We start from the raw sequence: 27,577 nt of genomic DNA, 5'->3' as shown, positions 1-27,577 counted from the left end.
TTTTGCTATACGCCTGAAACTAATGCAATATTGTAAATTAACAATATTTCAATTAAGAAAAAATAAGTGTGTACACAATTGTGGGGAAAACTTGAAGAGTAAAGATGCAGAAAGAGGAGTTGACGACTCAGGAGTTGATTAACCAGCTCTGGTCTGGGTAGACAAGTTGGAGCTTGCAGGGATGTCTGGAAGCTGGCAACACTGAAGACCACTTAGGAGGTCTGGTGCAGAAGTCTGTGAGAGGCTGTTGGCTCTTCCTGGCTGCTAACCCTGTGAATTCTCAGTGAAGCATCTGGAGTGGACCTGGGGTTGCCCTTGAGCAAGCCAGCAGGTGGGAAAGGGAACTGAACACAAATCAGAAGACTGGAATGAACTGAAACATTCTAGTCCTTCATGTCTATCTCTTAACATCTCTCACTTAACCTCTCAAATCTTACAACACTTCACTTTTGGCCACCTTTGACCTGGAAGCATTGCAAAAAGTGAGATTCTGGGAAATGTAGTTTCCAGCGTCACCATGTTGATGATAGAATAATCCAGTCTGCCACCCCTTCTTAACATTTCACAATGGAGTAACATAAAATACTGGGTCTTTGATATCTTTCATCCCACACTGCTCTTCTTTGTCTAGTAGGTGTTCTGTTTGTTACTTTTCTTTCACATTTTGAGAGAGCCAAACAGTACATGACAAAGAAAGGAAATGTATTTAATGCACTGAGTTGTCTGCTTTTATCACTCACCTCTTTGAGCTTCTTTAAGGCAGAAGATCAGGGATCAGTCGCATCGTTTGTGTTGTCTTTTACTCTGGAGTATACCACTCACTCAATTCTCATCTCTCTGTCAGACAAAGGCGACAATAATCTGGCTCTGACTTTAATTTTAGCATTGCTTGAGTGGAGCAAGTTCCAAATTATCTAAATAAAATCTGTTAAAAAAAATTAGATCCATTAGATCCCAGCGTGACTTTAGAAATGGACTTCCAAGGTGGAAGTGTGTACACTTCCAATTTAGACATGATAAAGTCCCGTAAGGTAGGTAATCCATGAACTCTTCAGATTTTTTTTTTAATGACTAAACAGTTCAAGACCATGAAGCAAAACTTTTTAAAAACTCATCAGTAGAATCTCAGTAGTGACTGAAATCATTTGAATTTGTTTGCAGTGGTACCCATATGGGATCAGTTACTAATCCTTTTGACTGAGTTCCAACAATAGCAAACCAAAATTTTAAAAAGGGTTTATTAGATTTATTTCTGTGCTATAGATTACAGATGTTGTAGGACAGTACATCCCAGTCTGCTTAAATCTTTTACAAAGATTTTTAAACTCTCTAAACATAAAAAATATATGTTAAGTAAATCAAACCCAGTATTATCCTAACAACATAAAACATGAAAACATTTGTAATTAAAATGAGCTTAAAGAAACAGGGTTTGGAGGCATCACTAAATACAATCCATAATTCTTTCATTTAGTTGCATGAGAATTTGGCAAGTATTTAATAGGCAAAGAGGTAAGAAATGAAATGGTAAACCTCTGTCCTTTAAAGCTCCTACAATTTCATCTACTAATTTAAATTAAATGCAGACTTGTTAATCATTACTTTTGCTTCCAAATATTAAAGGCAGAAAAACAATTTAAATTTTATAATTAAACTTCTAGGGAAGAGCATCCTTGCTGAATAGGGCGCTTTTATATTTACTCATGTGTTTTTCATCATTGCCTTTTGAAGACTCCCTTTGCCCTCTTGAGTGTCTGAGGAAAGATGGAGCCTCAGGCTTTGTGCCTCAGTGGGAGCTGGTATCTGCGTCCTGAGTCCAGGTTGTCTCTGCAGAGACCCCTTTGGCATTGTTAAGACGTCATCTAGACCTTTATTGGATCTAAATGGCAACGTTTTTTATCGACATACACCATTTTGTTTCACCTCGTCTTCCCTGGGCTTTCTGTTTCAGATGGGGTGACTGGTTTGAAAGAGCTGGCTTTCCTGAGAGACCTGGCTGAACAGAACTCGGGGAAGTACGGCGTGCTGGAGCGGGCGGCCGTGCCGGTGATTAAGGGCAGCATGATGGTGCTGAACCAGTTGAGTAACCTGGAGACCACGGTCGGCAGGTTCTACACCAACCTGCCCAACCGGATGATTGATGAAGCTGTCTTCAGCCTCCCTTTCTCTGATGAGATGGGGGATGGTAAGTTTGGAGAAAAGTTCCCACTAAAGGAGGGGGAAAAGCAATGGACATGCGTCTGGCAGTAACTTTTAAATGTCGTTCGCTATTCGCCATGTGAGCTCTAAGGGGGTCTGGACAGGCACGGGAGTGGACGTGCCTTTCCCCGGTCAGAGCGTGGTGCAGCCAGCCCCCTGCCACTTACCTGGTGGCACTGTATCCCCAGCCCTGTTTCTTCCTCATTGTCCCAACTTCAGTCGACACAGTTGGTTTATCTACTCGGGAAGCTTTGTGAGGATTCCCCAATATCTAAAAGTTAGTGAATTGGAACTAAAGAGTAATTTTGCGGAGCAGTGGTAAATAAATAAGGTGCTTAGGATTCAGCCTCGAAGGCAAAGCGATACGATGTAGTCAAACAAATTCGGGCTTGGCATTGACAGGATTTCAGATCCCGTTCTGCCACTTAAGTTGTTATCCTTGCTAATTTATTTAATCTCATTAATTCACATTTGGTCACCTGTTAAAACGACATCTTTTATGTAACAGATATTTCAGTTACCAGGATTATAAGACCTGTTAGTGCCCAGCCTACGTCTCAATGATAATGACTGCCCTTGCTTTATTAATTGATTATTTTACCCTTGTTATTGTTACTATCATCATCATCCTCATGTCACGAGTTACCCATTATATGATGGTGGGTAGAGTGTTTAACCCTCACCTAATTAAATTTTTTCGGTCTTTAAAGTGGGAGAGGGAATGTTTCCCTCATAGCAGCTGAGAAGATGAAATGCCCTGGTGTCTGTAAAGCACCTCGAACAACGCCTGGCCAACAGTGTGTGCTCAGCAAAAACACAACTTTTTTTTTTTTCCTCCTCATCTTGCCTATCTTTTTCCCTCACATCCTTCCCTCTCTTCTTTCTTGATAGAAAAGAATTGAAGAGGCAGCTAATTACTAGGCAGACAGCATCACCCTATGAGGTCTTGCTTTTGTGTTCCATTAACTAGGAACTCTCAGAAATAGATACTCAGAGAAACGTCACGTGTGAAAGATAACAAGCCTTACAGAGACTACGTTTTCTAGAAATTAGGTAAACATGTTCTTCCTGTAAGGAAGAAACATGGTAGCTACTGCTACACCTCAGTTTTTTTTTTTATTCCTTCCTGTTTCTGACAGAGCCCACAGGTGTGTATAGAATAGAAAAGTCCCACCTTTAGATAAAGCCATTTCCTTTCACAGGGAAATGTCAAGTCTTAAATGCGAGTGACCTGTTATGCGTTTAACCATCATGACCGCATGCCAGCCAAGCACTGTGTCAGGCAGTGCTGAGTGAGACACATATCCCACCCTCAACAAGCATTCAGGTCTGATAAGACAAAGATGGTTAAATGAATCATGATAATTCTGTGTGGAAGAAACAGAGACAGACGTAGAAACTGAGTCCTGTATCAGCACCAAGGATTATGCCATTAAATTCTCTTCCTGTTAGCGGTGTCAGGTAGAGTAGAAACCTGTCTGAAATTTACTCTGCAAGTCAGAAAGCTACCGTGAATGCTTTAAATCAAATTATGTGCAAATCTTTGGTTCCCTGTTGGCTGATGTGTTCCAAAGTTTAGTCCTCAGGCCCAATTTATGACTCCTATGCAGTGGATTTCAGATAGGTTTACTGGTCTGTTGCATTCCCCTACTAGCGTATGTCATTTTCATCTTCGCATCTTCAGTTCCTAGAATTATTGGGTGACGACCCCTTTAACTCCATGACAAGAGGACGGGGCGCCTAGGGAAACTTGTGTTTACCTGGCTCTAATTCAAAACCTCTGCAGATTAAAATATCAGTTACTGTACATATTTCTTTTACAATGCAAGTCTATGTGCTTTAGGTTAAAGTAGGGAGGGCGTTTGGGGGTTTCATTAAGTGTGGCAAGAGCTTAGCATATTTTATTTGCCACAATAGGATAAAGAGGCTTCTGTCCAAATTGATAATTGAAAAGTAAGACTATGTTTCTTTTATCAGGCTTGCTCTCGGTGTATACAGTGGAGAATAGGAATTTGAAGTGAGCATGTGGTCTCTAGAGTATGTCTGCTATACTTTACTGCTCTCTGAAAATGGCTTTAATCTTAGGCTGAAGCCCAGGGGAATGCGGCGCGTGGACCATGACCTCTGTCTCCCTACTGGCCCTCGCAGTGCTGATGCCACCACTTATGAGCCCTTCGTCCAGAGACACCTGGGCAAAAACCTCCTCCAAGAGACATTTTGAAAACCTTCTTAAAAACCTATTATCTTTAAATGCTTTAAAACTGATAGATAGCATTCTAAATGTTGACTGCTTAAAGAATGCTTCTGAAACAATAATAGCCACCCATTGCATAGCTTTCCTTTTTTCCTGTCTTACTGAGAAATAATTGACATACAATGTGGCATTAATTGTGGGTGTACAACATAATGATTTGACACATGTATATGTTGCAAGATAATTACCACAATCAGCTTAGTTAATACCTATCACCTCACAAGTTTTTTTCTTGTGTTGAGAACTTTTAAGATCTACTCTTTTTGCAACTTGGAAATACGCAATCTTGTGTTCTTAATTGTAGCCCCCGTACCGTACATTACATCCCCAGAACTTACTTATCCTATAACTGGGCATAATGTTTCACAGAGTTTTTCAGTGTTGTATCCACTTCTTCCTCCACCAATGATGCACCAGTGATGCATTCAATTGGCCTTTGCAGTCACAGCAACTCAGTAATACTTTGAGTTTACATCAAACACAGTGTCTCTGTAGAAGTTCTTCAAGATTATCCAAATTCCTTTCCTAGGTGTTGATAGAAGAATGGCTTTCTGATATGCCGCTAAGGCATGAATGTGTCATCAAGCACCGGAAAGTACAAGAGCAAGCTGGAGAGAAGTTATCCATCTTTTTGTTTTGAATTGTACTTAGAGCCGTAGGACGGCAGAATCTAGGGTCCTAGAGATCACTTTGTCTCAGCTCCCTCTCTGATACAGGAAGAGACGCACTGGGAGAGGTGGCAGCAGAACCAGGAGAGCCCAGCCGTCCTGATGCCTGGGCTGTACGCTGACCACCATTCCTGCCCTCTCCTTCTGAACGTTCCCCTAATTGTCCTATTGTTGTTATATGGCTTAAGAGCTCAGAAGGGTTTTTACATTTTCAAAGCTTTGTTTGAAAAAAAGAAACAAAAAAAGTGTATGCAACAGAAACTTTTTGGCTCACAAAGCCTAAAATATTTCCTGACCCTTTACATACAAATGCTGAACTCCCAGCCCAAGTGACTAGAAATACATTCCTTTGGAAACTTAGTGACTCCTTTACCTACTCAGAGTTCTAAGTGGTCAGGTAATAAGATTCTGTACCTTTCTAGGTGGTTTTTTATTTCCGTCACCTTCCTGTTTCCAATAAAATGCATTAATACGTTAATAAACTGTAATACGTTATAAGCTTTCCTTTATCCATAAGCTCTTTCATTGAATGACTAGAAATTAGTAAGGCAGTTACTACTGTGTCCTTTAAATAGACATGAAAATCAAGGCTCAGAGTTATGTCTAGTGTCATATAAATGATACACAGGGATATAGTAGGGCTAGAACCCGGGATTTTGAGACTCCTCGTCCAGCGGTCTTTCAGACGCAGCGGGGCCTTCCTCACTTCGGGAGGTAGAATGATGCATTAAGTGCCACTGACGTTTTACACTGATCTGGAATGTCATATCCTGTTAGGTGAAAAAATTGTGGAGAATGTGCAGCTTGCTTCCATTTACGTTAACTAAGATATCTGAATCCCCAAAGGACTCCGTGTTCCTTGCGGTCTAACTCACTGAATGCTGTCTGCAAAGGTGGGGCTTGGTGACGGAGTCACAAGGGAAACCTTTCTTCAGCACGGAACTAAGATGGGGGATCCTGGCCTTCAGGATTCACTCGAGCACGCAGCACAGTGCTTAGTCTTTGTTCAGTGCCTTCTCTGCTAGCCTTTGAATTGTTTTGTTTTCAAATTTTTTTCATTTTTAACTCCTAGGTCTGATAATGACTGTGAGTAAACCCTGTTATTTTGGAAACCTCCTTCTGGGAATTGTAGGTGTGGACGTGAACCTGGCTTACATCCTTGAAGATGTGACGTATTACCAAGACTCTTTGGCTTCCTACACTTTTCTCATAGATGACAAAGGTAACCTGCTAAAAATTCATCATAGGAAAGAACGATTTCCTCAACAGCCTGAAGAAAAGCATCTGTAGCTATTCTGATACTAACAAATAAAGAAGGGAAGTGAGAGTTTTTATAGAAAAACAGTGTGACTGGAGCTACTCATTTCTCTTAGAACACTGTAAAGATGGCAGAATGAACCTGAAAATCAGGCATTTGTTTCTGTGTTGTGTTGAGAAGTAGGTAACAGTTATTTTGTAACATCAGAAAATTAGACTTGACAGTTGAGTTACACATCGAATGTGATTCCTTGGTGGTTTGGAGGGGTGGGTTTTGGTCTGTCTGTCTTTTTTTTTTTTTTTTTCTTGTCTCTATTGTTATCTTTAGATTTACTGGCATTAAGGTTTATGATAGATTAGAACATTTTATAAAATGGAAACCAAATGACCAATACCTCCAAAATATTCTTGATTAGACAGATGTCTGATAATTTAAGACATCTTTCTACACTTCCAGAGTTTTACGCAAGAACACATAAAACAAACTGGGATTTTATTAGACTGGAGAGTTACAGACTGAGAAGTTGAGTGTTGGGCAGTCATCCCAGAGTATCCCACGTTTCAAACCCATGATGGGCACTTCTATTAGAATCAGTACTTCCTACATGTTTCCCATAGCATGTGTTTCTGTTTTCTTATTTCAGGGTATACCCTTATGCACCCATCTCTTACCAGGCCATATTTACTGTCAGAACCCCCCCTTCATACTGACATCATTCACTATGAAAATATCCCAAAATTTGAGTTGGTTCGGCAAAATATTCTAAGGTAAGGAAAAGGTGAGGGTGGTCATGTTTTGTTTTTCTCTGAGAGTAGGACCCATTAAGGTCAAATATGAGTGTTTATAATAGGATAGAAAACAAGAGTATATAGATTATTTTAATGCTATCAAAATTATACTCAGTAATTTTTCTCCAGGAATAGTAGCCAAAATTTTGTTTACTTTGTGAAATAGGTAAGGTCTCTTAAAAACTATTATTTCGGGGAAATGTCTTGTATTCAAATTCTTGTTCACATGGCCTTTAATTGTACAAATCAAATCTATCTTACCTCATTTTAAAAAAAAAAATTCGCCAGTTATATCAAATTGAAAAACATTAGCAAAAGAAAAGGTTAAGTCGAGGACCAGCTCTATAGCGTGCCAGAAAAACCACTTGGCAAAGTGGTGTCCATTCCAAGTTGACAGCGCAATCATACAACATTTTCTCTCGAAATAAGGAACAGATTGGATTTTTTCCAACCGTGATACATTATTTTGGCAGATGGTAACCTATGGAGAAACAGGTCTTTGTGCTCATTGGTTGTAAATTAATGACTGAGTGATTTGAGACAAGTTAGTCTCTGGAAAGAATTAGAATTGGGAGGAGGGTGCAGGGTAGAGAGTAAGGAATGTTTTCAGCGCAGAGCTGACATAATGCTTTTACAGAATTGAAAATCTCACATTATCTCTTTCAAAAGTGATGAGCTTCATTGCTTTTCAAAATCAGGAGGTGGTCACTGACTCGGAGCACCTTCCCTGCCTTTAATTAAGGGCTTCATTTTATCTTTTGCCTGAAGTATTTCATTCTGTTTGCCAACACAGCCTCCCTCTGGGCAGCCAGATTATCGCAGTCCCTGTGAACTCATCCCTGTCCTGGCACATAAACAAGCTGAGGGAAACTGGAAAGGAGGCCTACAACGTCAGCTATGCCTGGAAGATGGTGAGCGGGAGGAAGCCTCCTTTGCCTGCGGAGCTGTGGGGCTCAGACTTCTTCCTTACGTGGGAATCCTGGGGAGCTTCGGTCTGACAGTGATACTAATCAGTGTTAAAGTGATTGGAAAAAGAGAAGCGATTCCACAGAAATTATTTTTTTTCCTTTTTTTGTTTATGAAACCAGTCATTGTTCATGATGAGTAAATCAAACCATATAAAAAAATATAAAGTGGAAAATGAACTATGTCCTTCCCCCTCCTGACTTGGACCTCCCATTTCTCAGAAATAACCACTTTGATCAAGTTCCAGAAAATTAGTATGCACACACAGGCATGAGTCTCTGTGTGTATATGCGTGTGTGTGTGTACACAACTTTAACGGCTCTGTAGTATTGGCATTATATAGATGGACCAAATTTCTTTAAACAGTCCCCTGTGAATACACATTTAGATTGTGTCCCAACATCATAAGCAGATTGACAGTTTAACCATAACTGTGGTACCCACTTCGGCTTTCTTTCACTAGCCTCGTCCAGATGCTAGGCCTCGAAGAGTCACAGAGAAATAGAATCTAACACACACTGTCCACCTTACTTACGTCTTTGTCCTCCACTCCCTCGTCCAAGCATAGCATCACAATGCTATTATGGGGCCCTAAGTGCTGTAATTGACCAAAAGAAGAGTGGACTTGGATTTTTATCATCAAATATTAATCATGAAACTTAAAATGCAGTCATACTTGAGATCCCCTTGGACAGCCATATCTGGTGTTTTGCCTGTCGTTGACTCCAAATGCATCTGTTTATTCATCCCTTTGAGAACTGCCTCTTGAACACTGACTATGAGCTGAGAAGGATGAGGAAGGATGATACCTTCTCTGCCCTTCATGGAGCATCCAGCTTAGCAGTGGGTGCAGACAACTCAGCAGCCCCGTACAGTGTCTGCATAGGATGATAGGGATCAGGAGTATCCGACGTGCCTTTAGACTGTCCTCTGACCTTCCTGCTTCACTCTTGAGGTGTCATCATAAGGAAACAGCAATCTCTAAAGTGGAAATGAAAACTAACAAAGTAACAAATGAGATCATTTGAGAAACTAACATTCACAAGCCTAATTCTACTGATATTTTACTGATAATACAGATTTTGGAAAAGGTTAAAATCTATTTGAAACCCTCTGAGTCAGCTCACATTCAGGAATGTTTTTTGAGAATGATTGCACCATCTGCCCTTATTTTTATAATTATACAATTTTAAAGTAAAGACCAATTGCTTAAATTTCACATCAGGAAGAGTGACACCAGAATTCTGAATTGGAAAATACTTTTATATTTGCTATTGGACATTGTTTACCGACAGTGTACCCTGACTGAAAGCAGCTCAGTTACATCCGGGGAAAGTATCTATACGTTAATCTTTGTTGGCATTAAAAGAGAAAGTTTATTTACTTTATACAGTAAATAAACCTAATGTTAACATTTTGGAAAGCAGTATCTTCTTAAGACAGTCTTTCTTCAGTGATGCTGGTAAATTCTTGCCACTCTACTTAACCAAAAGGATATAAATAACTTCAGGTAGAAGTGGTAGCTTTCTCAGAGTTCTGAAATTGTCAAGAATATCACCGTTAAGTGAAAAATTAAAGAGATTAGCAAATAGTGAGATTGAAGTCTAAAAGGCTTGCCTGGTTACCCGGCAATAAGAGAAAGTGTTTTTAAGCTGTCTTCAGTTACTTTGGGGAGAAGGGGAAGTAGGTACTCATCTTGTCCTCAGGAATGAAATGGATTCCTCCACTAAATATAAGTGAAATAGATTTAGCTTATGTTGATAATAACTGGTTAAACTAGCTTAGCATCCATAGCTGTGGCAGATACTGGTGGATTATTGTCCTGAATCAACTTAAATGTAACTTAAGAGATGAGGTTAGCAGTGATGAGAGACTGCTGCTCTGTCACTGAGTAACTCAAGCCCATCTTTGAGGATCTGGGGAGCTGCACGCTGAGACAGGAGGAAATACTGACTCTCAGAAGATACTACACTATTCCTGTGTCACACAAGCATGGGTCACGTGAACGCACGAATCCCATGGGCAATCATGGAGAAAAGAAAACAAAACACTCCCAGGTCATGGAGAACTCTCCTGGATACATTGCAGAGCTCCTCCGTGCAGAGACTCTTTTTTCAGCTAAGGACATGATAGAAAAAACTGTACTGAAATCTGTTTTCCTTTTCAGCTAAGAACTATTTATGAAGTGTTGCTTTTAGGTGGTTAGAGTGATGTTTTTTTCTCTCTTATAGAAATAACTGAATTATAAAATTATATTCTGATCATTCCGGTAAACATTTTGTGTTTTGGTTCCTTAGAACATGCCACACAGGAAACAGGCTCAAAGGATGCCTGTGTGAGATGGAAAGGAAATAGTCGTTGCCACTTCAGAACACTTTGTCACTTCCCAGTTTGTTGGGTGGAGGAAGAGGATTAAATTTGCTAATCTAATTGAATATCCTTGGCAGCAGTACTTGAAAGCAGTTCCAGGAAGATGCAAATTTCCCTTGTGTTTAAAAAGATTCTGCAACCATTCTCATAAACTCTACATTGCACTTAACTCTAACCTGCCTGGTTAAAAACTTTCTCCTTGATCATTAAGTAAATCTTTTCAGCTGCTTTGGTTCTGGCTACCCTTTAGTTCTGACTTAACCGGTTATCACTCCTTACATTTATTTACAAGCCATCTTGTAAACAGTTTCTGTTCACCTCCCAATATAATGGACTTAGGGAAGTGTGGCTTTCTTGTATTTTTAAGTCAGGGAGCTAGATAAGTAGCTTTCCTTGGCTTTTGATTCTTTGGTGGACATTTTTGCCACCAAATTTTATTCAAGCATCCGTTTCTAGAAGCAAAGCGAATTTGAAAGTACTTCTGTCTCTCTCTAGACAGGAGCCTAAATTAGGCCAAGCTACAACACGTTTGCCGTCCCCCATCTGAAAGGCCAAGTCAAGCTGGCTTTGTGAGGGGGCCATAGGATTTGCACTTTTCATGAGTCTGATGTCCTTGTCATCTCCAGCCAGGAGAAGAGAAAGCGCTCGTGGGGAACTGAATGAATAAACCAGATTCTCCACGGGCTGTGTGTGTGGATTCATCACTGGCATTTTAAATAGTCAGTTCTCGGAACACTCATTGCAAAACTAATGATACATTTTTAAACACACTTCAAACCCAAACAGAAATTAAGTGTTGTATTCTTACGCCACGTTCCAGCTTGTATCCATTAGCTTAAGCAAGCAAAAGAGGACGAGGGTCGCTGTTTCAAAAGGACTGTATCCTGATCCCTTCATTAGCTCCATGATTTTCTGTTACCGAGATTGATTTCCCTCGATCAGAAGGGAAAATAGAAAGTAGACAGTGTTACCCTTTGCCAGAACCATTCCTATTACCCCATCTTCCTGCCTTTCATTCAATCACCAAATACTTTTCTGTGGGGTCAGGGGAGACAGAAACCGCAGAAAACACTGTAGCTAAAGTCTCCATCCCCAGAAGCCTTTGTTTTCTGTAAAAGAAATTCTCTTGATTTTTTTCCAGGTACAAGACACTTCCTTTATTCTCTGCATTGTGGTGATACAACCGGAAATACCTGTCAAACAACTGAAGAACCTCAACACTGTCCCCAGCAGCAAACTGCTGTACCACCGGCTGGACCTCCTGGGCCAGCCTAGCGCCTGCCTGCACTTCAAACAGCTGGCCACTCTAGGTAAAGCCCTCGCGTTCCTTGGCTTGCTTTGTGCTCCTACAGCAGCTCACCCTCAGTGTCAGTTTGAATTAAGGTGTTGAATGCCTACGGTGCCTGGGTTGGGGTAGAGATGTAAAAACAATTTGAGTCCTGGACTTGGATCGGGTTTTCCATCAGACACTGAGCTGAGCATTGGTGGGCTGGTGATTTATTAAGGACAAGCTCTCAGAAGAAACTATTGAGGAAGTGAGGAAAACGGGATAAGGAAGGAGGAGAAAGCAAGCAAGGGTTGGATTTTAGGTGAAGTTCCAGCCTCCACCTAATCCTATGGGCAGGGTCGGGGGGTTGGCGAGGGCTTAGAAGTGTAAACTACACTGCGGAGTTTGCCCGGGTTCAAGAAAGGGAGCTGGACTTTCATGTTCCTTAGTCACTTCTAGCCTTCTGCTAGGGCTGGGCAGAGAGGTTTTAGCAGGCCAAGGAGTGTCCATCAAAGAGAGTTGCAGGTATGGTCCATGAGAGGCAGGCCCACAGATGTGGGGACGAGGACCTGCAGGATAGGAGAAGGGAAAATGGTCAAAGGGTCCAAGGGTGGCACACCTGTATATCTACATAGCATATCTGCCACAGGTCCCTGTCTTCAGAAGAGATTAGGAAATAGGAATAATTCCAGATAATTCAAAGGAAGCAAAATGAAATTTACATTTATATGCCAGGTTTCTACACTCAGGATCTGGGTTGACCTATGACAGGTGAGGACATTGGGTTTATCCAACGCCACAGCTTTCCCAAGGTAACACAGAAAGTAGCCAGGCTGAGATGTGATTCGTGCTTCTCCCAGGCCTGGTGCCGCCTCTTATTGCAGGCCACCCTGTGACGGGCACACGCTAGGCATCAGTGGTGTGTGTGGTCCACGCACTGCGGTATACTCACAATACTGGAAAACAGGCATTCTTCTCTTCACCATTGAAAACACTTCGGGTTCAGAAGTGAATAACTAAGAATCACGGGACACCTGGCAGACTGAGTAGAGGGGACACAGATGGGAAGAGGATCAAAAATGGAAGCCACCAATCTCTAGGTTCCAAATGAGAGCACTCGTGTTTGGGTTTCTCCTTTAAATTCCATCTGAGTTTCTGCCTGGATATGAGATCGAGAGAGCAGTCTTACCTGCCCCGCGTTCCAGCCCTGCAGACAACTTGGAGAGGGCCAGAGATGCCAACTTGGATTCTACATTTGTTTGTTATCGTTTAGGGAGCTTTTGGGGGGGGGTTGCCTTCTGATTTTATGCAGGAGTATGTGTACCCTTTAAATTCATATTTTTATGAACTGCTTACTGAAAAGCTAGGATGGGCTTGATTCTCTTAGCCACTGTGGGAACCAGCTAAACAACCCTACACTGCTGCTGGTGAAGAGGAGGTCACTGTTTTTACCTTTGAGACAGTGAAGTGTAGCAGTTTTTCTGGATGAGAAAAAAAGCTCAAGCCTAGATATTTTTTTGTTTCCTTTGGATAATCCTTCATAGCTACACTGTCCAATACGGTAGCCAATAGCCACATGTGGCTCTTGAGCACTTACAGTGTGGCCAGTCCAAGTTGAGACTTGCCATTAAGTGTAAAATACAGACTCAGTTTTTTTCTATTGGTTACATGTTAAAGTGATAATGTTTTGGGTAGATTGGATTCCATAGAATATACTAGCAAAATTAATTTAACCTGTTTGTGCTTTTTCTTCATGTGGCTACTGGAAAATTTTATATGACCTTTGGGGACTGCATTGTGTTTCAGTGGGACAGTGCTACCTCACAGAGACACCCAGAAAATGTAGACCCTTTCAACTCCAGTAACTTCCATTGGACTGGTAGGCTGATCCCAGGGCACATGGACAGACCTCATGCCAGTGTCTGACTCTCAGTAGGTGTTCTTTCCACCAGACCACCATTCAGCTTCACCTTGGCCATGGAACTCCCCCAGGACAGTGTGTGGAGGAGTCTCCAGGGGGGGTTGGTGTCAGCTGGTAACGAAAGTGAAGCAAGATCATTGAAATATTGGGGGGACAAAAGGAAAATAAGGGAAACAATGGCAAGTAAGTGGTTTCCATCTCATTTCACTGATGATGGGGATTTTGAGGCATGATATTAAATGTATGTCAGAGCTCCCGTCAGAAGGGCTGAAGGAGGAACATTGTCTTTCTTGGTACATAAAGGGGAACTTTTTTAAAATTTTTTTATTTAAGTATAGTCAGTTACAATGTGTCAATTTGTGGTGCACAGCACAGTGTCCCAGTCATGCATATACATACGTATATTCATTTTCATATTTAAAGGAGAATTTTTAAAGAGAACGTCATCCAATGCAGTGAAATATGCAAGTATGCATGTAAGTACTACGTGTCTTATGTAGATGAGGGCTGTGTGTCTCGCTCCTGGACATAAAGCTTTGGATCTTGTATCTTGGTTTCTCCCTCTCCTTCAATCCATCTTGCTGCACCAGCTGTTTCTAAAATGCCCAGTCTCTGTCACTACAAGAAAGGCCCACTCCCCAAGCTCCTCTCTTCCCCTTCCTCTGGCCTAACGCTTTTGTCTCTGAGACATTTCTTACGTTACTGTGTTCATCTATTGTTTTCCTCTTTCTTCTTCAGTCTTCTCTCTCCCACTGGCTCAAGCTCTTTGAGTTCCAGGCCAGTCCTCCATCTCTGGCGCATCCTTGCTCGGAGGGCCCATGAGCACCAGGCATGTGAACGCAGAGCGCCCTGCCAGGCAACCTACCCTTTTTAAGTCTCTGGTTTTCTTCTCCTTGATAAGAATGTGATAATAATCTCCCAGGCCATACCAGGATGATACGAATTAAATGACACATGGTATTAGTGGAAGCAACTTCTTCTGGTAAAGGCAGACTAGGTCATTCTGACCCACCCTGCTGGGTTCCACCAGAAATCCTGGGTGGAATCTTTTTTCAATAAATCTTTTAGAAAAGCATCAAAGAACTAACCTGAAAGGTAGTGGACCAAAGTCTAGGAGAACATAAGAACCCAGAGAAGAAAGCCAACACTTAAAGCTGCTTTTACAGTGCACATGTTTACCGAAAGAAGAAACAGCCATGAAATTAAACTCTGCTTTAGGTATCTTCTTAGGGCTGGAGAGAGGCAGAAATCAAATCCAAGATCCCGAAAAGGTGGAGACGAATAAATGAAACCACTTCCTTTCACCCCTTACACACATGCATCCTTTTAGCTGAGGTCCTAAAGGACTGCATTACTAGGGTAAGGGTGGTTGGAGCTGAATCAGCCCTTGCCTTGGGATTCCTGTCATCTGAGCTGTCTGAAGAATCTAAAGCATTAGCTAGTCATGGACTAGCTGAATACCACAGCCTCACAGGACAGCACTTAGGCCAGTGTCCAGTCTCCTTGTTGAGAACTCTTTCCGCCTTACCATGCTGCCTCATCTTGGGGTGGGGCACCTGGTGGAATCAAACAGCGGTCCTTTCTGGAGGAAGTTATTCCTATCCTGTTGGGGCTCAACAGTTCATACAAATTTGTTTTTGTTTTTTGTTTTGGGGTTTTTTTTTTTAGTTTTTATTTTAACATTTTTTTATTGCCTTACAGTCATTTTACAATGTTTTGTCAAATTCCAGTGTAGAGCACAATTTTTCAGTTATACATGAACATACATATACTCATTGTCCCTTTTTTTAATTTGTTGTTAAATACAGTGTGCAGCACAGTCAGATAGCCAGGCCACAGGGAAACAAGACACCATGAGTGAGAGCAAGCAAAAGGAGTAGAAGAGCACCACAGATTTAATGATAGGACGCATGACAGTGCTTTTTAAAGCTTTCAAAAATATACGATTGAAGAGTAGGAAATTTCAAAGACAAAGATGTAGTGTTTTTTCTCATAATGTAATTCATTCACTGTGAGGATTTATCTTAAATAAAGAACTGGACTTTTCCTCTTTAGCTAAAACCATAGATTAAATACGTGTACATCACCTACTTCATTTCCACTGCTCCTGTTTATGCCACGTTGGTATCCCCATCTGTGAAAATAATTTTTTTAATTAAGTTTTGCACCGACTTCACTCTTCCATGTTTCTTTCTTCCTTGATGATGATACTAATATGAACAATGAGTTAACATACAGAGGGCTTGACCTGTGCCAGCACTGGTGAAAGTGATTTGCGTTTGTTAACTTGTTCTCTTTCTCCACTTTGCAGCTGGGTAAAAACATCACGGGTATTATAACTTGCCCAGCATCACACAGCCAGGAAATGTTGGTGCTCAGGTTCATCCCCATCCGGCTCCATGTCCCATGCTGCCTGCTCAATGCTAAGGAGCGTAAGATACTACGTGTAGGTCTAAGGCATGCTGAGCATTTGCCAGCATCTCTCTGGGTTCACTGACAACTGTAAGCTCCCTGCAGGGAGAAGGTCTGGCACTTTTTCTTCCAGCCTGGAGTTCTTTGCTTTCCTTATAAAGGGAAGACTTCCAGGCACCGCAGCTGGCAGACTGGCAGAGCCCTCACCGTGCTTTTGTTTGGGCCTGAGGTGAAGCCTCAGTGTTCTCAGGCCTGCTTTGTTTGCTTCTCTTTCAGAAAGTCCCACCGTCATGCTGTCTGCGGGCAGCTTTTCCTCCCCGTATGAACACCTCAGCCAGCCGGAGACCAAGCGCATGGTGGAACACTACACGGCCTATCTCAGTGACAACACCCGCCTCATTGCTAACCCGGGGCTCAAAGTGAGTGCTGGCCGGGGCTGCATCTCTGGTGTGCCCCTCTGCAGGCCCAGGGTGGGTGCTGGCCGCGAACCTTTGAAGTGGGAAGCCCGGCCCTGGGTCTGTGCCTCTTTCTCAGCTGGAGGGCTGGCAAGGCAGTGTGTGTGGCCCAAAGCAGGCTCGTCGGCAATGACCCTTCAGATGGATTAAGCCCTGTGGGCCAGATGAAGAAGCTCTTTCAAGCCTTAGATGCACCAGGGCTTATCTAGGTAGGGGGGTGTGAGTTAGAGACCAGGGAAACTTTCCCAGCCCCATTTTTCCTGGGGGAAGAAGTAAAGTGCCCCTACTGCCCGTTGAGGTAAATATGACGAAGTTTAAGAAGCAGAAATTTAGCAGGTGCGTGTGCGTGCATATTTGTATGTGTGTGTGTGTTTAGTGATGCTTCACTCTCAGGTCGTTTTCCTCTTAAATGCAGAAAGCCTAGCAAAGATGAACAACTGAGTAAATCACACGTCCACTGGCTGTATTTCAGTAAGCTTTTGTTTTCCCCAAGTTTGGCTGTATCCATCTGCTGTGGAAAGATTTTTGAGAAGTAATTGGGCTTGGCTTCTCTGCAAGAGAGCTTCGGGAAGCTCTGCCAGCAGGCCACTCTCTTTTCATGTGGGTCTTAAAGGATCCCTGCTATGTCTTCCTTTGTCCCCCAGTTCTCTGTCAGAAATGAAGTAATGGCTACCAGCCACGTCACAGATGAATGGATGACACAAATGGAAATGAGTAGCCTGAACACTTACATTGTCCGCCGTTACATAGCAACGCCCAATGGCGTCCTCAGAATTTATCCTGGTTCCCTCATGGACAAAGCATTTGATCCCACGAGGAGACAATGGTGAGTTTTAGGGGCTTACATTATCAAAAGTTCCAGCCACCCCCTCAATCCTGGAGAGCCATGATCAATACATACAATAAAGCGACTTGAAGCAGTCATATTTAAAGAAGATACTTTCATGGCAGTGAAAATATGGTTTTGAATAGTTTGGGTTTTGTTTTGTTTTTTTTAATGTATCAACAACAGCTTTGTGAGTTTCCTCTGCTTACAGTGTTTTTATCTCTTCATTGAAATTTTGTGACTGAAATGCTTTATACTTGGGCATTTCAATTCCTAGTGGAGTTTGACTCCCACCTTGTAGGCAGTGTGTCCACAGTGGATACACTTAAGGGCATGTGTGACCCACAGAAAATGAACACATGTAAACCAAAAAACAGTGTTTTACTTCTGGGCTTTTATTTTTATTCTGATTTTCAAAAGCAAAAGCTAGCCAGGTGGTACAGCAGGGGGACAACCTGGGCATAAAAAACAGGATTTCTAGGCACATGCTGCTTAGTATCTGAGTCACTCATGAGTCAGTTACTGTTTTTACTGCCCCTTCCCCCACCCTTATCCCCCAATCCAGGGTGCATTTTTATGTGCCAAATTGTATTAGTTTCTGCTTCACTAATTTTTCTCTTAGCCTCTAGAGCATCTGTACTATAGATAATTTTAAAATCTGATGTGTGTACTGAGTTCAGAATCTTTTTTAAAAAGAGAATTTCAGATTTCCTTGACCTCGTGTGTAGATGCTGCAGTCAGTCATAGAGCATAGGAATCCTCTTGAATTCGAATGTTAACATAGGCACGATTTATAATTTATAATTTTTTTAGGGTTACAAGCTCACTTTTCTTCAAAATTTGCAGTTGTTGTTGTCCGTACCCTAAGATGACATGACTTCCTTTGTTCTCTGTTAGGTATCTCCATGCTGTAGCTAATCCGGGTTTGATTTCTTTGACTGGCCCTTACTTAGACGTTGGAGGAGCTGGCTATGTGGTGACCATCAGTCATACCATTCATTCATCCAGGTAATATTTCAATTCATTTTTCACTCATTTCTTAAGCACATCAAGGATATTTTGAAAATTTAAATGGAATAGTAGACACCAAGGATTAGTATGGCCTTTGATGTGAGGCAGGCTTGGGTTTGAATATGCTCTCTAGCTGTGTCATCTCAGATTTCCTAAGCTTCCTCCTGATATCTGTAAAATGGGGATAATACCTCACAAGGCTATCACGTGATTGAGTCCGTCAAACATTAGCCCAGTACTTGGCCACGATAGTGTTTGTGAAGAAGGACAAGATGTTAGATTCAGTAGAGCAGTTCCTAGAAGTGCTGGTCCTAAACCAGTCAAAGAAACAGCACTGAGAGCCTGAGAACTATTACTACCAGAGAGTGTTTTCCCAAGCAAAGAGTAGTTTTAATGAAGGAAAAAAGGTATCGAGACGTGGAACTGTTACCCCTTGTATCTGAGTTTGTTTAAAATTATATAGGAGTTTGTTGTTACCATTGTTGTCATTGGCGGTGGTGGTTTCGTTGCTGGTTTTGCTTTGTGTTTGAAAAATGAAAAGGCATTTTGAAAACTAATTTTCCAAGAATGCGGTAAAATGTCAGGATCACTGTAAATATATTTAGCGTGCTTTATATTTCAGGATTTTAAGGTTTCAGTGTCTCAACTACAAATGAAATGTTGAAATAGAAGTGAAATGCTGGGTGGAGAGGCAAGTCAAACACATTGTTTTAATCTCTTCTTTATACAAATAGCTATTTTTTCCCTAGCAACCAAGAAAGGCCATATTTTGACTGGTATCTGTAATGATGCCTTAACATTTATGGGGAGACAGATTTTCTTGCTTAACTTTATGCTTTTCGCTGGTGCTCATTATGTATCAAATGATTGACATTCAGTAGAATTCTTCTAACGCCAAGTTCATTGGGAGCACGAATCGGGAAGCAGTACTGTGTGGAATTTCAATATGACCTGTGTCTTCACAGCAAGCAGGGCCCTCCCGCCACCCAGATACTGTTTTATTATTTCCAGGACATGATATCTGTTCAGCCCCGTCACATATAAACAAGTAAACATTCATTTAGAACAGATCTTTTCAGTGTTTTCATTCACAGACCATCTGTAAGGTATATGCCTACTACTGTCTGAAGAGCAACACTTGTCATCTCTCCTGTATATTCTAATCAATTGAGAAAACGTAAACAAAGGTGGTTTCTTTGAGGGAATAGAAGTCACCTTGGTCTTTGATGACACTGACACGGGTGATGATGATTGGGCTCCTAAAGGTGTTGTTGAGGGAGCAGGCAGAGAATTGCCTACCTGTGTGTCTGTCTGTCTCAGTCTTTGGCCTTCCATCCAGCTCCTCTCACCTGCCACTCATTATCAAGAACTGTTCATTTTTCCTTCTACACAATATTTTTGTTGGGGGGAAGGGGGGTCACAGAGAGGTGTAGATTTTTTGTGCTCGTATCCATGTTTTTGTTAGAATTTGAATGAGTGGAAGAATTTTCATTTAGGTTATTCATAAATATGTATGGTGTCAGTCCAAATGAAGCATGATGAAAATATAGGCATTCAAGTTAGGAAAAGACCTGGGTTCAAGTCCCTTATTTGGTTACTGTTTATAGTGCGCTTACCCTACAGAAGTTCAGCTATTTGAGTTTAATAAGAGTTAAATGGCCCTATAAATCCTCAATCCTGACCATCAGTCACTTGGTGAGAGTGTATTCCAGGAATAAGGATCTGTTCTTGCCTTGATCTATATGCAGTCCCATGGACTTGATCATTTGAACATTTTCCTTAGCTGAGAATGTTATTAATTAGAGCCATGTATTTCATTCAACATAGTTTAGAATGCAAATCTATGACCACTTCTGGATTTCAACCAAAGCAACTGTAGCCTTAACAGATGTATTCATAGATGAGCTCTGCAGAGGTCCTTCTTTCAAATGATAACCAGTGGTTTTGGCCTCATGTGCCAACTTGAGAACCCACCCTCCTCCTGAGATGTGATTCCATTCTGAAAAAGCAGATTTGCCATTTATTATTCGTATGACTGTAAACAAATTCCTTTCTGCCTTGGACTCCTCACCTGTGAAAGAGAGATATTAGGGCCTGTCTCAAATGATCGTTTAAGGGTTACATTAAATAATATATGTGAGGCTCTTAGAACAGTGTCTAGCACATGGCAAGGGCTCAACAAATGTTAAATACTTTTTGATGATGATGATGATGATGGTCTATGACTCTCTGAGCCATGTATGTAAAACAGTTAATAATGCCTCATTTGAACTGATACAGTGAAAATTAGAGGTGATGCCTGTGAAACGCTTAGCACTGTACTTGCCAATGTCAAGTCCCAAGTAAATGATAGTTATTCTTGTTGCCATGCTATTCGTGCTTTAAATTTCTGGCATTTTAATAGCTCAGAAGAGAGAGCTTAAGCTCATTTTCAACTTGTCATGAAGCAATCTCACTCTCCCTTGGTTTTCAGAAGCAGTTGGGCTGCGGGCTTTTCAGTGCTCACTTATCAGTTACTTGTAGTAACTGTGCTGTGATTCTTTCATCAGCATTATTAGTGGCCCGAGAACCTAGGCACGCATTCTTTGGAGGATGGTAATGCGATGATGCGGTAGAGATGGTGGAGTACCATCAGTGACCGGGGGGGCTGTTCAGGCAGATCTTTGGCAGTGAAAACCTCACCAAAGTGCTGCAAGCAGCATGGGACCACTGTGCTGAGAAATGTAGGCTTGGTTTGATTTTTCCATGGTATTCTTCATGAGTTGCTATGGTAACCATGTACATTTTTAAAATGCAGGTGAAAATATGAATGCTAGACTTCCGTGGACAATATATATGCCTTTACTTCAGCATGTTGATCATATTGGAGCAGACGGCAGTTGCACAGGGGAAGTCTAGAAACAAAACCAAGTTGTCCCCAAAAACCTGAGTTGTATTTTTCACTGAGGCAGCTGTAGTATTGTAGAAAGAACCAGATTTCATACCGGTCTCTAAAGCATCAACAGTACATGATCAGTCTTCTTTAAGTCTTTTAACTATCTAAGCTTAATTTTTCATTTATAGAGTGGAAACTATACCTCCTTTCTGATGTCTTCACAGGAAATTAAATAGATGATATAAAACTGCTTGGAAACTCGTGAGTACCAGGCAGATCTAAGGAGGCAGTGTATCCTATTGGTTAGGAACACATGCTTTGGAGTTGAAGACACTGCGTTTAAATTCCTGCTTCCACTAGTTATTCACTGTGTGACTTTAGCCAAATACTTAACCTCCCCAAGCTTCAGTTTTCTGAAAATGATAACGCCTCATAAGTTTTCTGTGAGAAGTAGTTGAAATGATGCATTCACATGCCAACCAGAGTGCCTATAAATTGTGAACGTTCAGTATATGGAAGCCATCACTGTTACCATAATGATGGCTGTTTTTTAGACCCATCACTCTTCCCTGAACAAGCAAGAGAAGTTTAAACTTTTTTTGACTAATACTTCAGCAGTGCATTATCTGCAGCAATGCATTATCTGCTGCAATGCATTATCTGCTGCAGTGCACCTGACCTCATAAGGTAACTGCATCTTGGATTTCTTCCATGGTAGAATTTAAGTTACCAAGGTAATAATAGGGGCTCTTATTGAGGCAGTAACCTCTCAAAGACAATCCCATAACATGGTCTTCCCCCATCCCATGCCAAACACAGTTTTGACAGCAAAGTTCTGATAGAGATTACATTATGGGTCATGGTCCCATTTTCCAATGCTTTTGTCAGGGGCAGAAGGAGTGAGGGTTGGGTTGATATAAGTTAGTATCAATGTTGACAGTAACCAGTTGTCTACATGGCAAAGCTAATTTCACTCCCAAGTTTTGAGTTTCCAAAAGAGGATTTTACTTTCGAAAATTTCTTCTGAAGTTTCCAATGACTATTTTTAAGATTTTTGTCAATAATGGCACTAGTTTTCTTTTGGTATTTTCTTTATGAAGAAATCAGGTGGGTAGAAGATGGTAATGATGAGCTCTTGGAACATGTCATGTTAAGTAAACCCTGCAAATTTTCAGCCACAAAAGTATAGGAGTTTGTTGATTGCACCAACCCTAACCCCTCCAACTACCCAGGAACATAAACGAAAAAGAAACTAGGTTCCAAGTAAGGAGTTTGTTTCTGATATATCTAGCAATTTCTCTGAAAGAATAAAAAGTTTACTCTGTGCAGGACTGAGCTTTAAGCCCTGTTTAGTTTTCTTTAGTGTGACTTTTTATTGGGTGTTTTCAGTATGCTAGGTAGCTTGCTAAGCATTGTAAACAGACTCATTTAATCCCAGTTAACAGCCTTTTGACATAGATACTACTATTAACCCCATTTTCAGTTGAGAAAACTGGGCTTAGAAAGGTTAGATACCATCCCAGGAACCACACAGATGGAAATCAACAGGCCAGGATTTGACCCCAGGTCTGCTTGATTCCAGAGCTAAAAGGCTAACAAGCACTGTGTAGCATTGCCCAGCTGTATCCTCCTTGGCTCCTGTTTTGAGAGTAGGGTTTGAGAATGGAGACAGAACTGGCCTGTGAACCAGGAGAGTCTTATTCGAGAACATGAGCTGTGTTTTGAGTAGAATCAACTGTAGTGTTACAGAAAGAAAGCCATTGTTTTTACTAAGTTTTGTGGGACCTAACACTAGTTAGCTAATCTTTATGAGATCTCAGTTTCATTATCCATAAAAATGAAAGAAATGATTAGCTCAGATTCTTTGTCTAAAGGTTCCTTGATGGAAGGAACCATAGTAGCCACACGTCCATTCTCTCACCCCACCCCCATATTCTTGCCAAGGGAAAATCCAGCTGTTGTCTGAGCACCTGTTGTCAGGACCAGCCACGTTCTACAGCTGCCAATGTTTGGGGCTAGTCTTATCAGAAAGTCCTACCTTTAATCCTGAGTTTTTCTCTCATCAGATCTCCATGTTATGCTGAATTAGTTATTTAGTTGATTGTTTCTGCAGGGGCGGAAAGTAGGGAGGAACGGTGGGCATGTGTTTCTGACGCCGTCCGACGTCCTTACGGCTGCACGTAGCTCTGAACTTTAAATAAGACCTGCCTCTTATTCTCTCTGATCTCTTTCACATGAAGTACACAGCTGTCTTCCGGGCATACTGTGGCTGTGATGGGCATTGACTTCACGCTTAGATACTTCTACAAGGTTCTGATGGACTTACTGCCAGTTTGTAACCAAGATGGTGGCAACAAAATAAGGTAAGTCCTTCAGGGACACCATATCCTATCTAGCTGCAAAATACAAAGAAAAGGATGTCAAGTGTCTCTAGTTGAATGCCAGCCACGTTGTCATAGTCAGCATTAGCCCATGGCCTGGGTGTTGTATTAGGGAGGTTTTGTTCTCATTTTTCTAAGGTGCATGCCATTTGTGACTTAGACTAACAGATCTGGCTTGTAACAAGGAGAGTAGCAGGGGCACAGAATTCTACAAAAGCTCTTGTTTCTCTAGGAGTCAGTAATTAGAGGTTTCCCATACCTCGGGTGCTAGAAAGACCAGAGGGGGTACCCTTGGGTAGTACTTTTGATGTTAACTTAGTTATTAAACCAAAGTCTCTGTGAGATTTTTTAGGCGCTTAGACTGTTCCTTTGTACGTTTCCCCAGAAAGAGGTTCATGGAACTAAACGTCTTTGCTGCCTGAATTTCAAAAGAACATGTCTGATCAAAGCAAGGGCTTTCCCTTGATTTAATACAGGCCACTTTTTAAAAATAGCTTTCTTATTTCAATCTCATGGCCCATGCTTCATGTCACTGCTCAATTTCATGCTGGCCCTTAATGGGGAAATGCAAGATCCACGGCAAACTGTAATGACCAACACAGAGTAAAACAGAGCAGAATATAGTCCCGACTAGAGCCGTTCTAGCTTCACTTCATCAGGGTTTCCATCAGTGCTGTTGTGTGGAAACACTGAATGTTGTATTTTCTGTAGGTTTATCATTGAAAGAAAAAATGATATGGTTTACTTCAAGTTGGGGCCCACATGTACTCAAGGCCGCTGCTTTCAGAATCTCCCTCCCCCAGGAAGAAACTTCCCACTTTGTACACTTCTGCAAAAGATCTTTGAGCCCCTCTGACTTAGATGGGGTGGTCGCACCTGATATGAAGCACGCAGGGGACCCCGGAGTCAGGTCTGACTCTCTCACCTTAGACCACATGCCTGGTGATCCAGCACTTCAGGAGTAACGTGTCTGTCACGTGACAGCCAGCCTGCCTGCCTCCTGGCCATGAATATTTCTTGAGAACCTGAGAGCAGTGCAGTTTGTTTCAGAGCTAGACGGATGAACGCCCTCTGAAAGCACAGAAAAGCAGTTTCTATAAATGGGGATGCCCTTGTCTTGGCACAGGTGCTTCATCATGGAGGACAGGGGGTATCTGGTGGCACATCCAACCCTCATTGACCCCAAGGGACACGCGCCCGTGGAGCAGCAGCACATCACCCACAAGGTAACTGCCGTGAGGCTGGAGCCCAGTTCCCCAGCAGGCTGCAGCTCGCTCATCACGTGGCGTCTGTCTTCTTTCTGCTTGGCCTTGTAGGAGCCCCTGGTAGCCAATGACATCCTGAACCATCCCAACTTTGTGAAGAAGAACTTGTGCAACAGCTTCAGTGACAGGACGGTGCAGAGGTTTTATAAATTCAACACGAGCCTCGTGGTAGGTTGATTCCTCAATCCTCTCCTCTCCCTCCATCCTGCTGCGGGATGTGCAGTGGAATCATGCTTTATTTATGTCTGAATGTTAGTTACTCCTCGCTGTTTCGTTGCCAGGGGGATTAGGGTGATAGGACCTGCCAGGACCTTAGTCCCCCTCCACAGTTGGACGGTTCTGGGACATAAAGACCACAGTGGAGAAGCGAATGTTTTAAGGTCTCACACTTGGTATTTTGTTTTGGTTTTGTTTGTTTAAAGTCCCACCCAATTTCAGCCCTTTGAAATGTCTGCTGAAGTCTCTTCCCACACTCTTGTATAAATATATGTGGCACCATGTGGTCCTCTCTTCCTGTCTTTTAGAGATCAGTCTCCTTAAATTCCTAAAGCCAAATTGGGTTAGTTCTTGGTCATCCACCCTGTCAGATGAAAGCTCTTACGCAGATCATCCAAAAATAATTTTTTTATTCTTAGAATACTCTTATGACTTGAGGTGCTGCAGACTTATCTAGAAATGGTTAAAGATCTTAAGGATGTTCTTTTTAATTTGTAAATAATCCTAGCTGAGAGAGCACTAAAATGGGTAGTGACTGAACCAACATTCAAAAAGTTATTCACAAGAAGTAAATGTGTTCACAAATCATTACTTGTATCATTTTAATAATAATTGGAAAGATGTATTGGGTTAAATGAAAATCCTTAACTTAGTCTCAGAAAAAGCAATTGCAAAAACAATTGTCTGAGGAAATGGAAGAGTTTTTTAAATGAATACATTAATAGGATAGTGTGTTCAGAGCAAGGGAAATCAGACTCTGTTCAAGCCCCGTACCCGTTCTGAGGAACACTTTCTTTGGAGGAGACATTGACAAACGTGCATGTGATCGGACAGAGGCCGCCCAGTAGGGCTGTCATGTGAAAGTCTGCCGTACTCCTGTCACTTGTGCAGTGATTTCCTGAGTCTTCAGCAGACAAGCCGGGATACTCCAGTAGAAATTTTTTAGAAATGCAGATTTTAATGGAATATGAATTAGTAACTGGGCATATATCCAGAAGGAACCCTACTGCAAGATGACACCTGCACCCCAATGTTCATAGCAGCACTATTTACAATAGCCAAGACATGGAAACAGCCTAAATGTCCATTAACAGATGACTGGATAAAGAATAAATTCTTAACGGCCCAAGTTACTCCAAAGTGGAGTAAGTTGCATTCCTGGTTATTGGTGCTAACAGGCGGATAAGTCTATGTTATTGCTCATATTGTAAAGGTGGGCATCTTGTAGGCAGTAGGGAAATCATCTAGACCTCGGAGAACCCATTCAGTGCCGTGATTCTGAGTTAGGTTTATTCCCACCGTGCACACATGAGGCACGACTGGCATGGAAACAAACATGGGGTTCGGTAATTGGCCTGCTGCACACAACACGTGCAGAAAAAATGACCATCCTCGACTCTACAATGCTGCTTTCGCATCTTTGGCTTTCTAATATTGTAGATGCATCTGACATTTCATGAAGCTGGCTATCGCAGTTTCTTGTTACAGAATGAAGAGAAGGATACTGGCTTTAATTGGATTGTTTAAATATTCACGAAGCAGGAGACTGGCCTCTTAAAGAGTCTTTGGTTTCTAAATAATTTTGTTATTCTAGAAAAAGAGAGGTTTGTTATCTAAGGGAGGGCAGGGGGGAATGCATGTTTTCTGACTGATTAGGTTTTCCCTCGAATACATTTTAAACTAATCCTTACCTGAAAGTTGTCTTTCATTGCTTCTTGAAATTATTTTCATTTTATAATATGTTGTTATGGGTTAAAAGATTGCAAAAACAGCTATAAAAATGTTATCTATGTAAGTATAGACAAAAAACATGAATAATACACTTAACAGTGTTAAATGAGAATGGTCTCTGACTGATGGTAATTATGAAAAATTTCTGTTTTCCAAATTTTCAACAAAGACTATATACTTACTACCATTGTAATCAGAAACAACGTTCTGTGGTAAGCTATTTGCTGCAGTTGGTTGAAGGTTTGTTTTCAGGATAGGAGAGCTGAATCTTTGCGTTGTTTCTGTCACTGCTGACACGTCGGCTGTCTGTAGGGGGATTTGACGAACCTTGTGCACGGCAGTCACTGCTCTAAATACAGACTGGCGAGGATCCCAGGAACCAATGCTTTTGTTGGCATCGTCAACGAAACGTGCGACTCTCTTGCCTTCTGTGCCTGCAGCATGGTGGACCGGCTCTGTCTCAACTGTCACCGGTAAAAATGGGATGGGTCATATTTTCATTTTACCATACTGTTAAATATTTCAACTGATGCCAGTCATTTTGAAGTGTCATCTGCAAAATAAACATACAGTTCTCAGGTGTGTCCTAGAGGAAAGGAAAGTGCTGGTTACAGAAGCACTTAACTCTGTGTTGTTTGCAGCATCCTTGTCCAAAGAGCAATAGATTAAGGCCAACTGAGTATTTAAACATTTGGTGATAACTTCCTTTTACTG

At 41.6% G+C, this 27,577-nt stretch overlaps 1 protein-coding gene across 2 annotated transcripts in view; it reads left to right on the top strand.

Moving 5' to 3' along the window:
• Positions 1-27,577, top strand: part of CACHD1 (cache domain containing 1) — a 197,533-nt gene that overhangs the window by 154,409 nt on the left and 15,547 nt on the right. For both annotated transcript variants that reach the window (XM_072974300.1, XM_031684370.2), the window contains exons 9-20: positions 1,952-2,185; positions 6,194-6,343; positions 7,023-7,146; positions 7,961-8,078; positions 11,645-11,813; positions 16,380-16,522; positions 17,203-17,384; positions 18,282-18,392; positions 23,511-23,633; positions 24,778-24,877; positions 24,968-25,084; positions 27,176-27,336. In XM_072974300.1, coding sequence (XP_072830401.1) covers positions 1,952-2,185; positions 6,194-6,343; positions 7,023-7,146; positions 7,961-8,078; positions 11,645-11,813; positions 16,380-16,522; positions 17,203-17,384; positions 18,282-18,392; positions 23,511-23,633; positions 24,778-24,877; positions 24,968-25,084; positions 27,176-27,336 — 1,732 coding nt within the window. The remainder of the gene's footprint in view (positions 1-1,951; positions 2,186-6,193; positions 6,344-7,022; positions 7,147-7,960; positions 8,079-11,644; positions 11,814-16,379; positions 16,523-17,202; positions 17,385-18,281; positions 18,393-23,510; positions 23,634-24,777; positions 24,878-24,967; positions 25,085-27,175; positions 27,337-27,577) is intronic.

This window comes from Vicugna pacos, chromosome 13 (assembly GCF_048564905.1).
Source record: "Vicugna pacos chromosome 13, VicPac4, whole genome shotgun sequence".
Taxonomy (NCBI): domain Eukaryota; kingdom Metazoa; phylum Chordata; class Mammalia; order Artiodactyla; family Camelidae; genus Vicugna; species Vicugna pacos.
The sequence above is the reverse complement of the archived record's forward strand: the minus strand, read 5'-3'. Positions and strand labels throughout refer to the sequence as shown.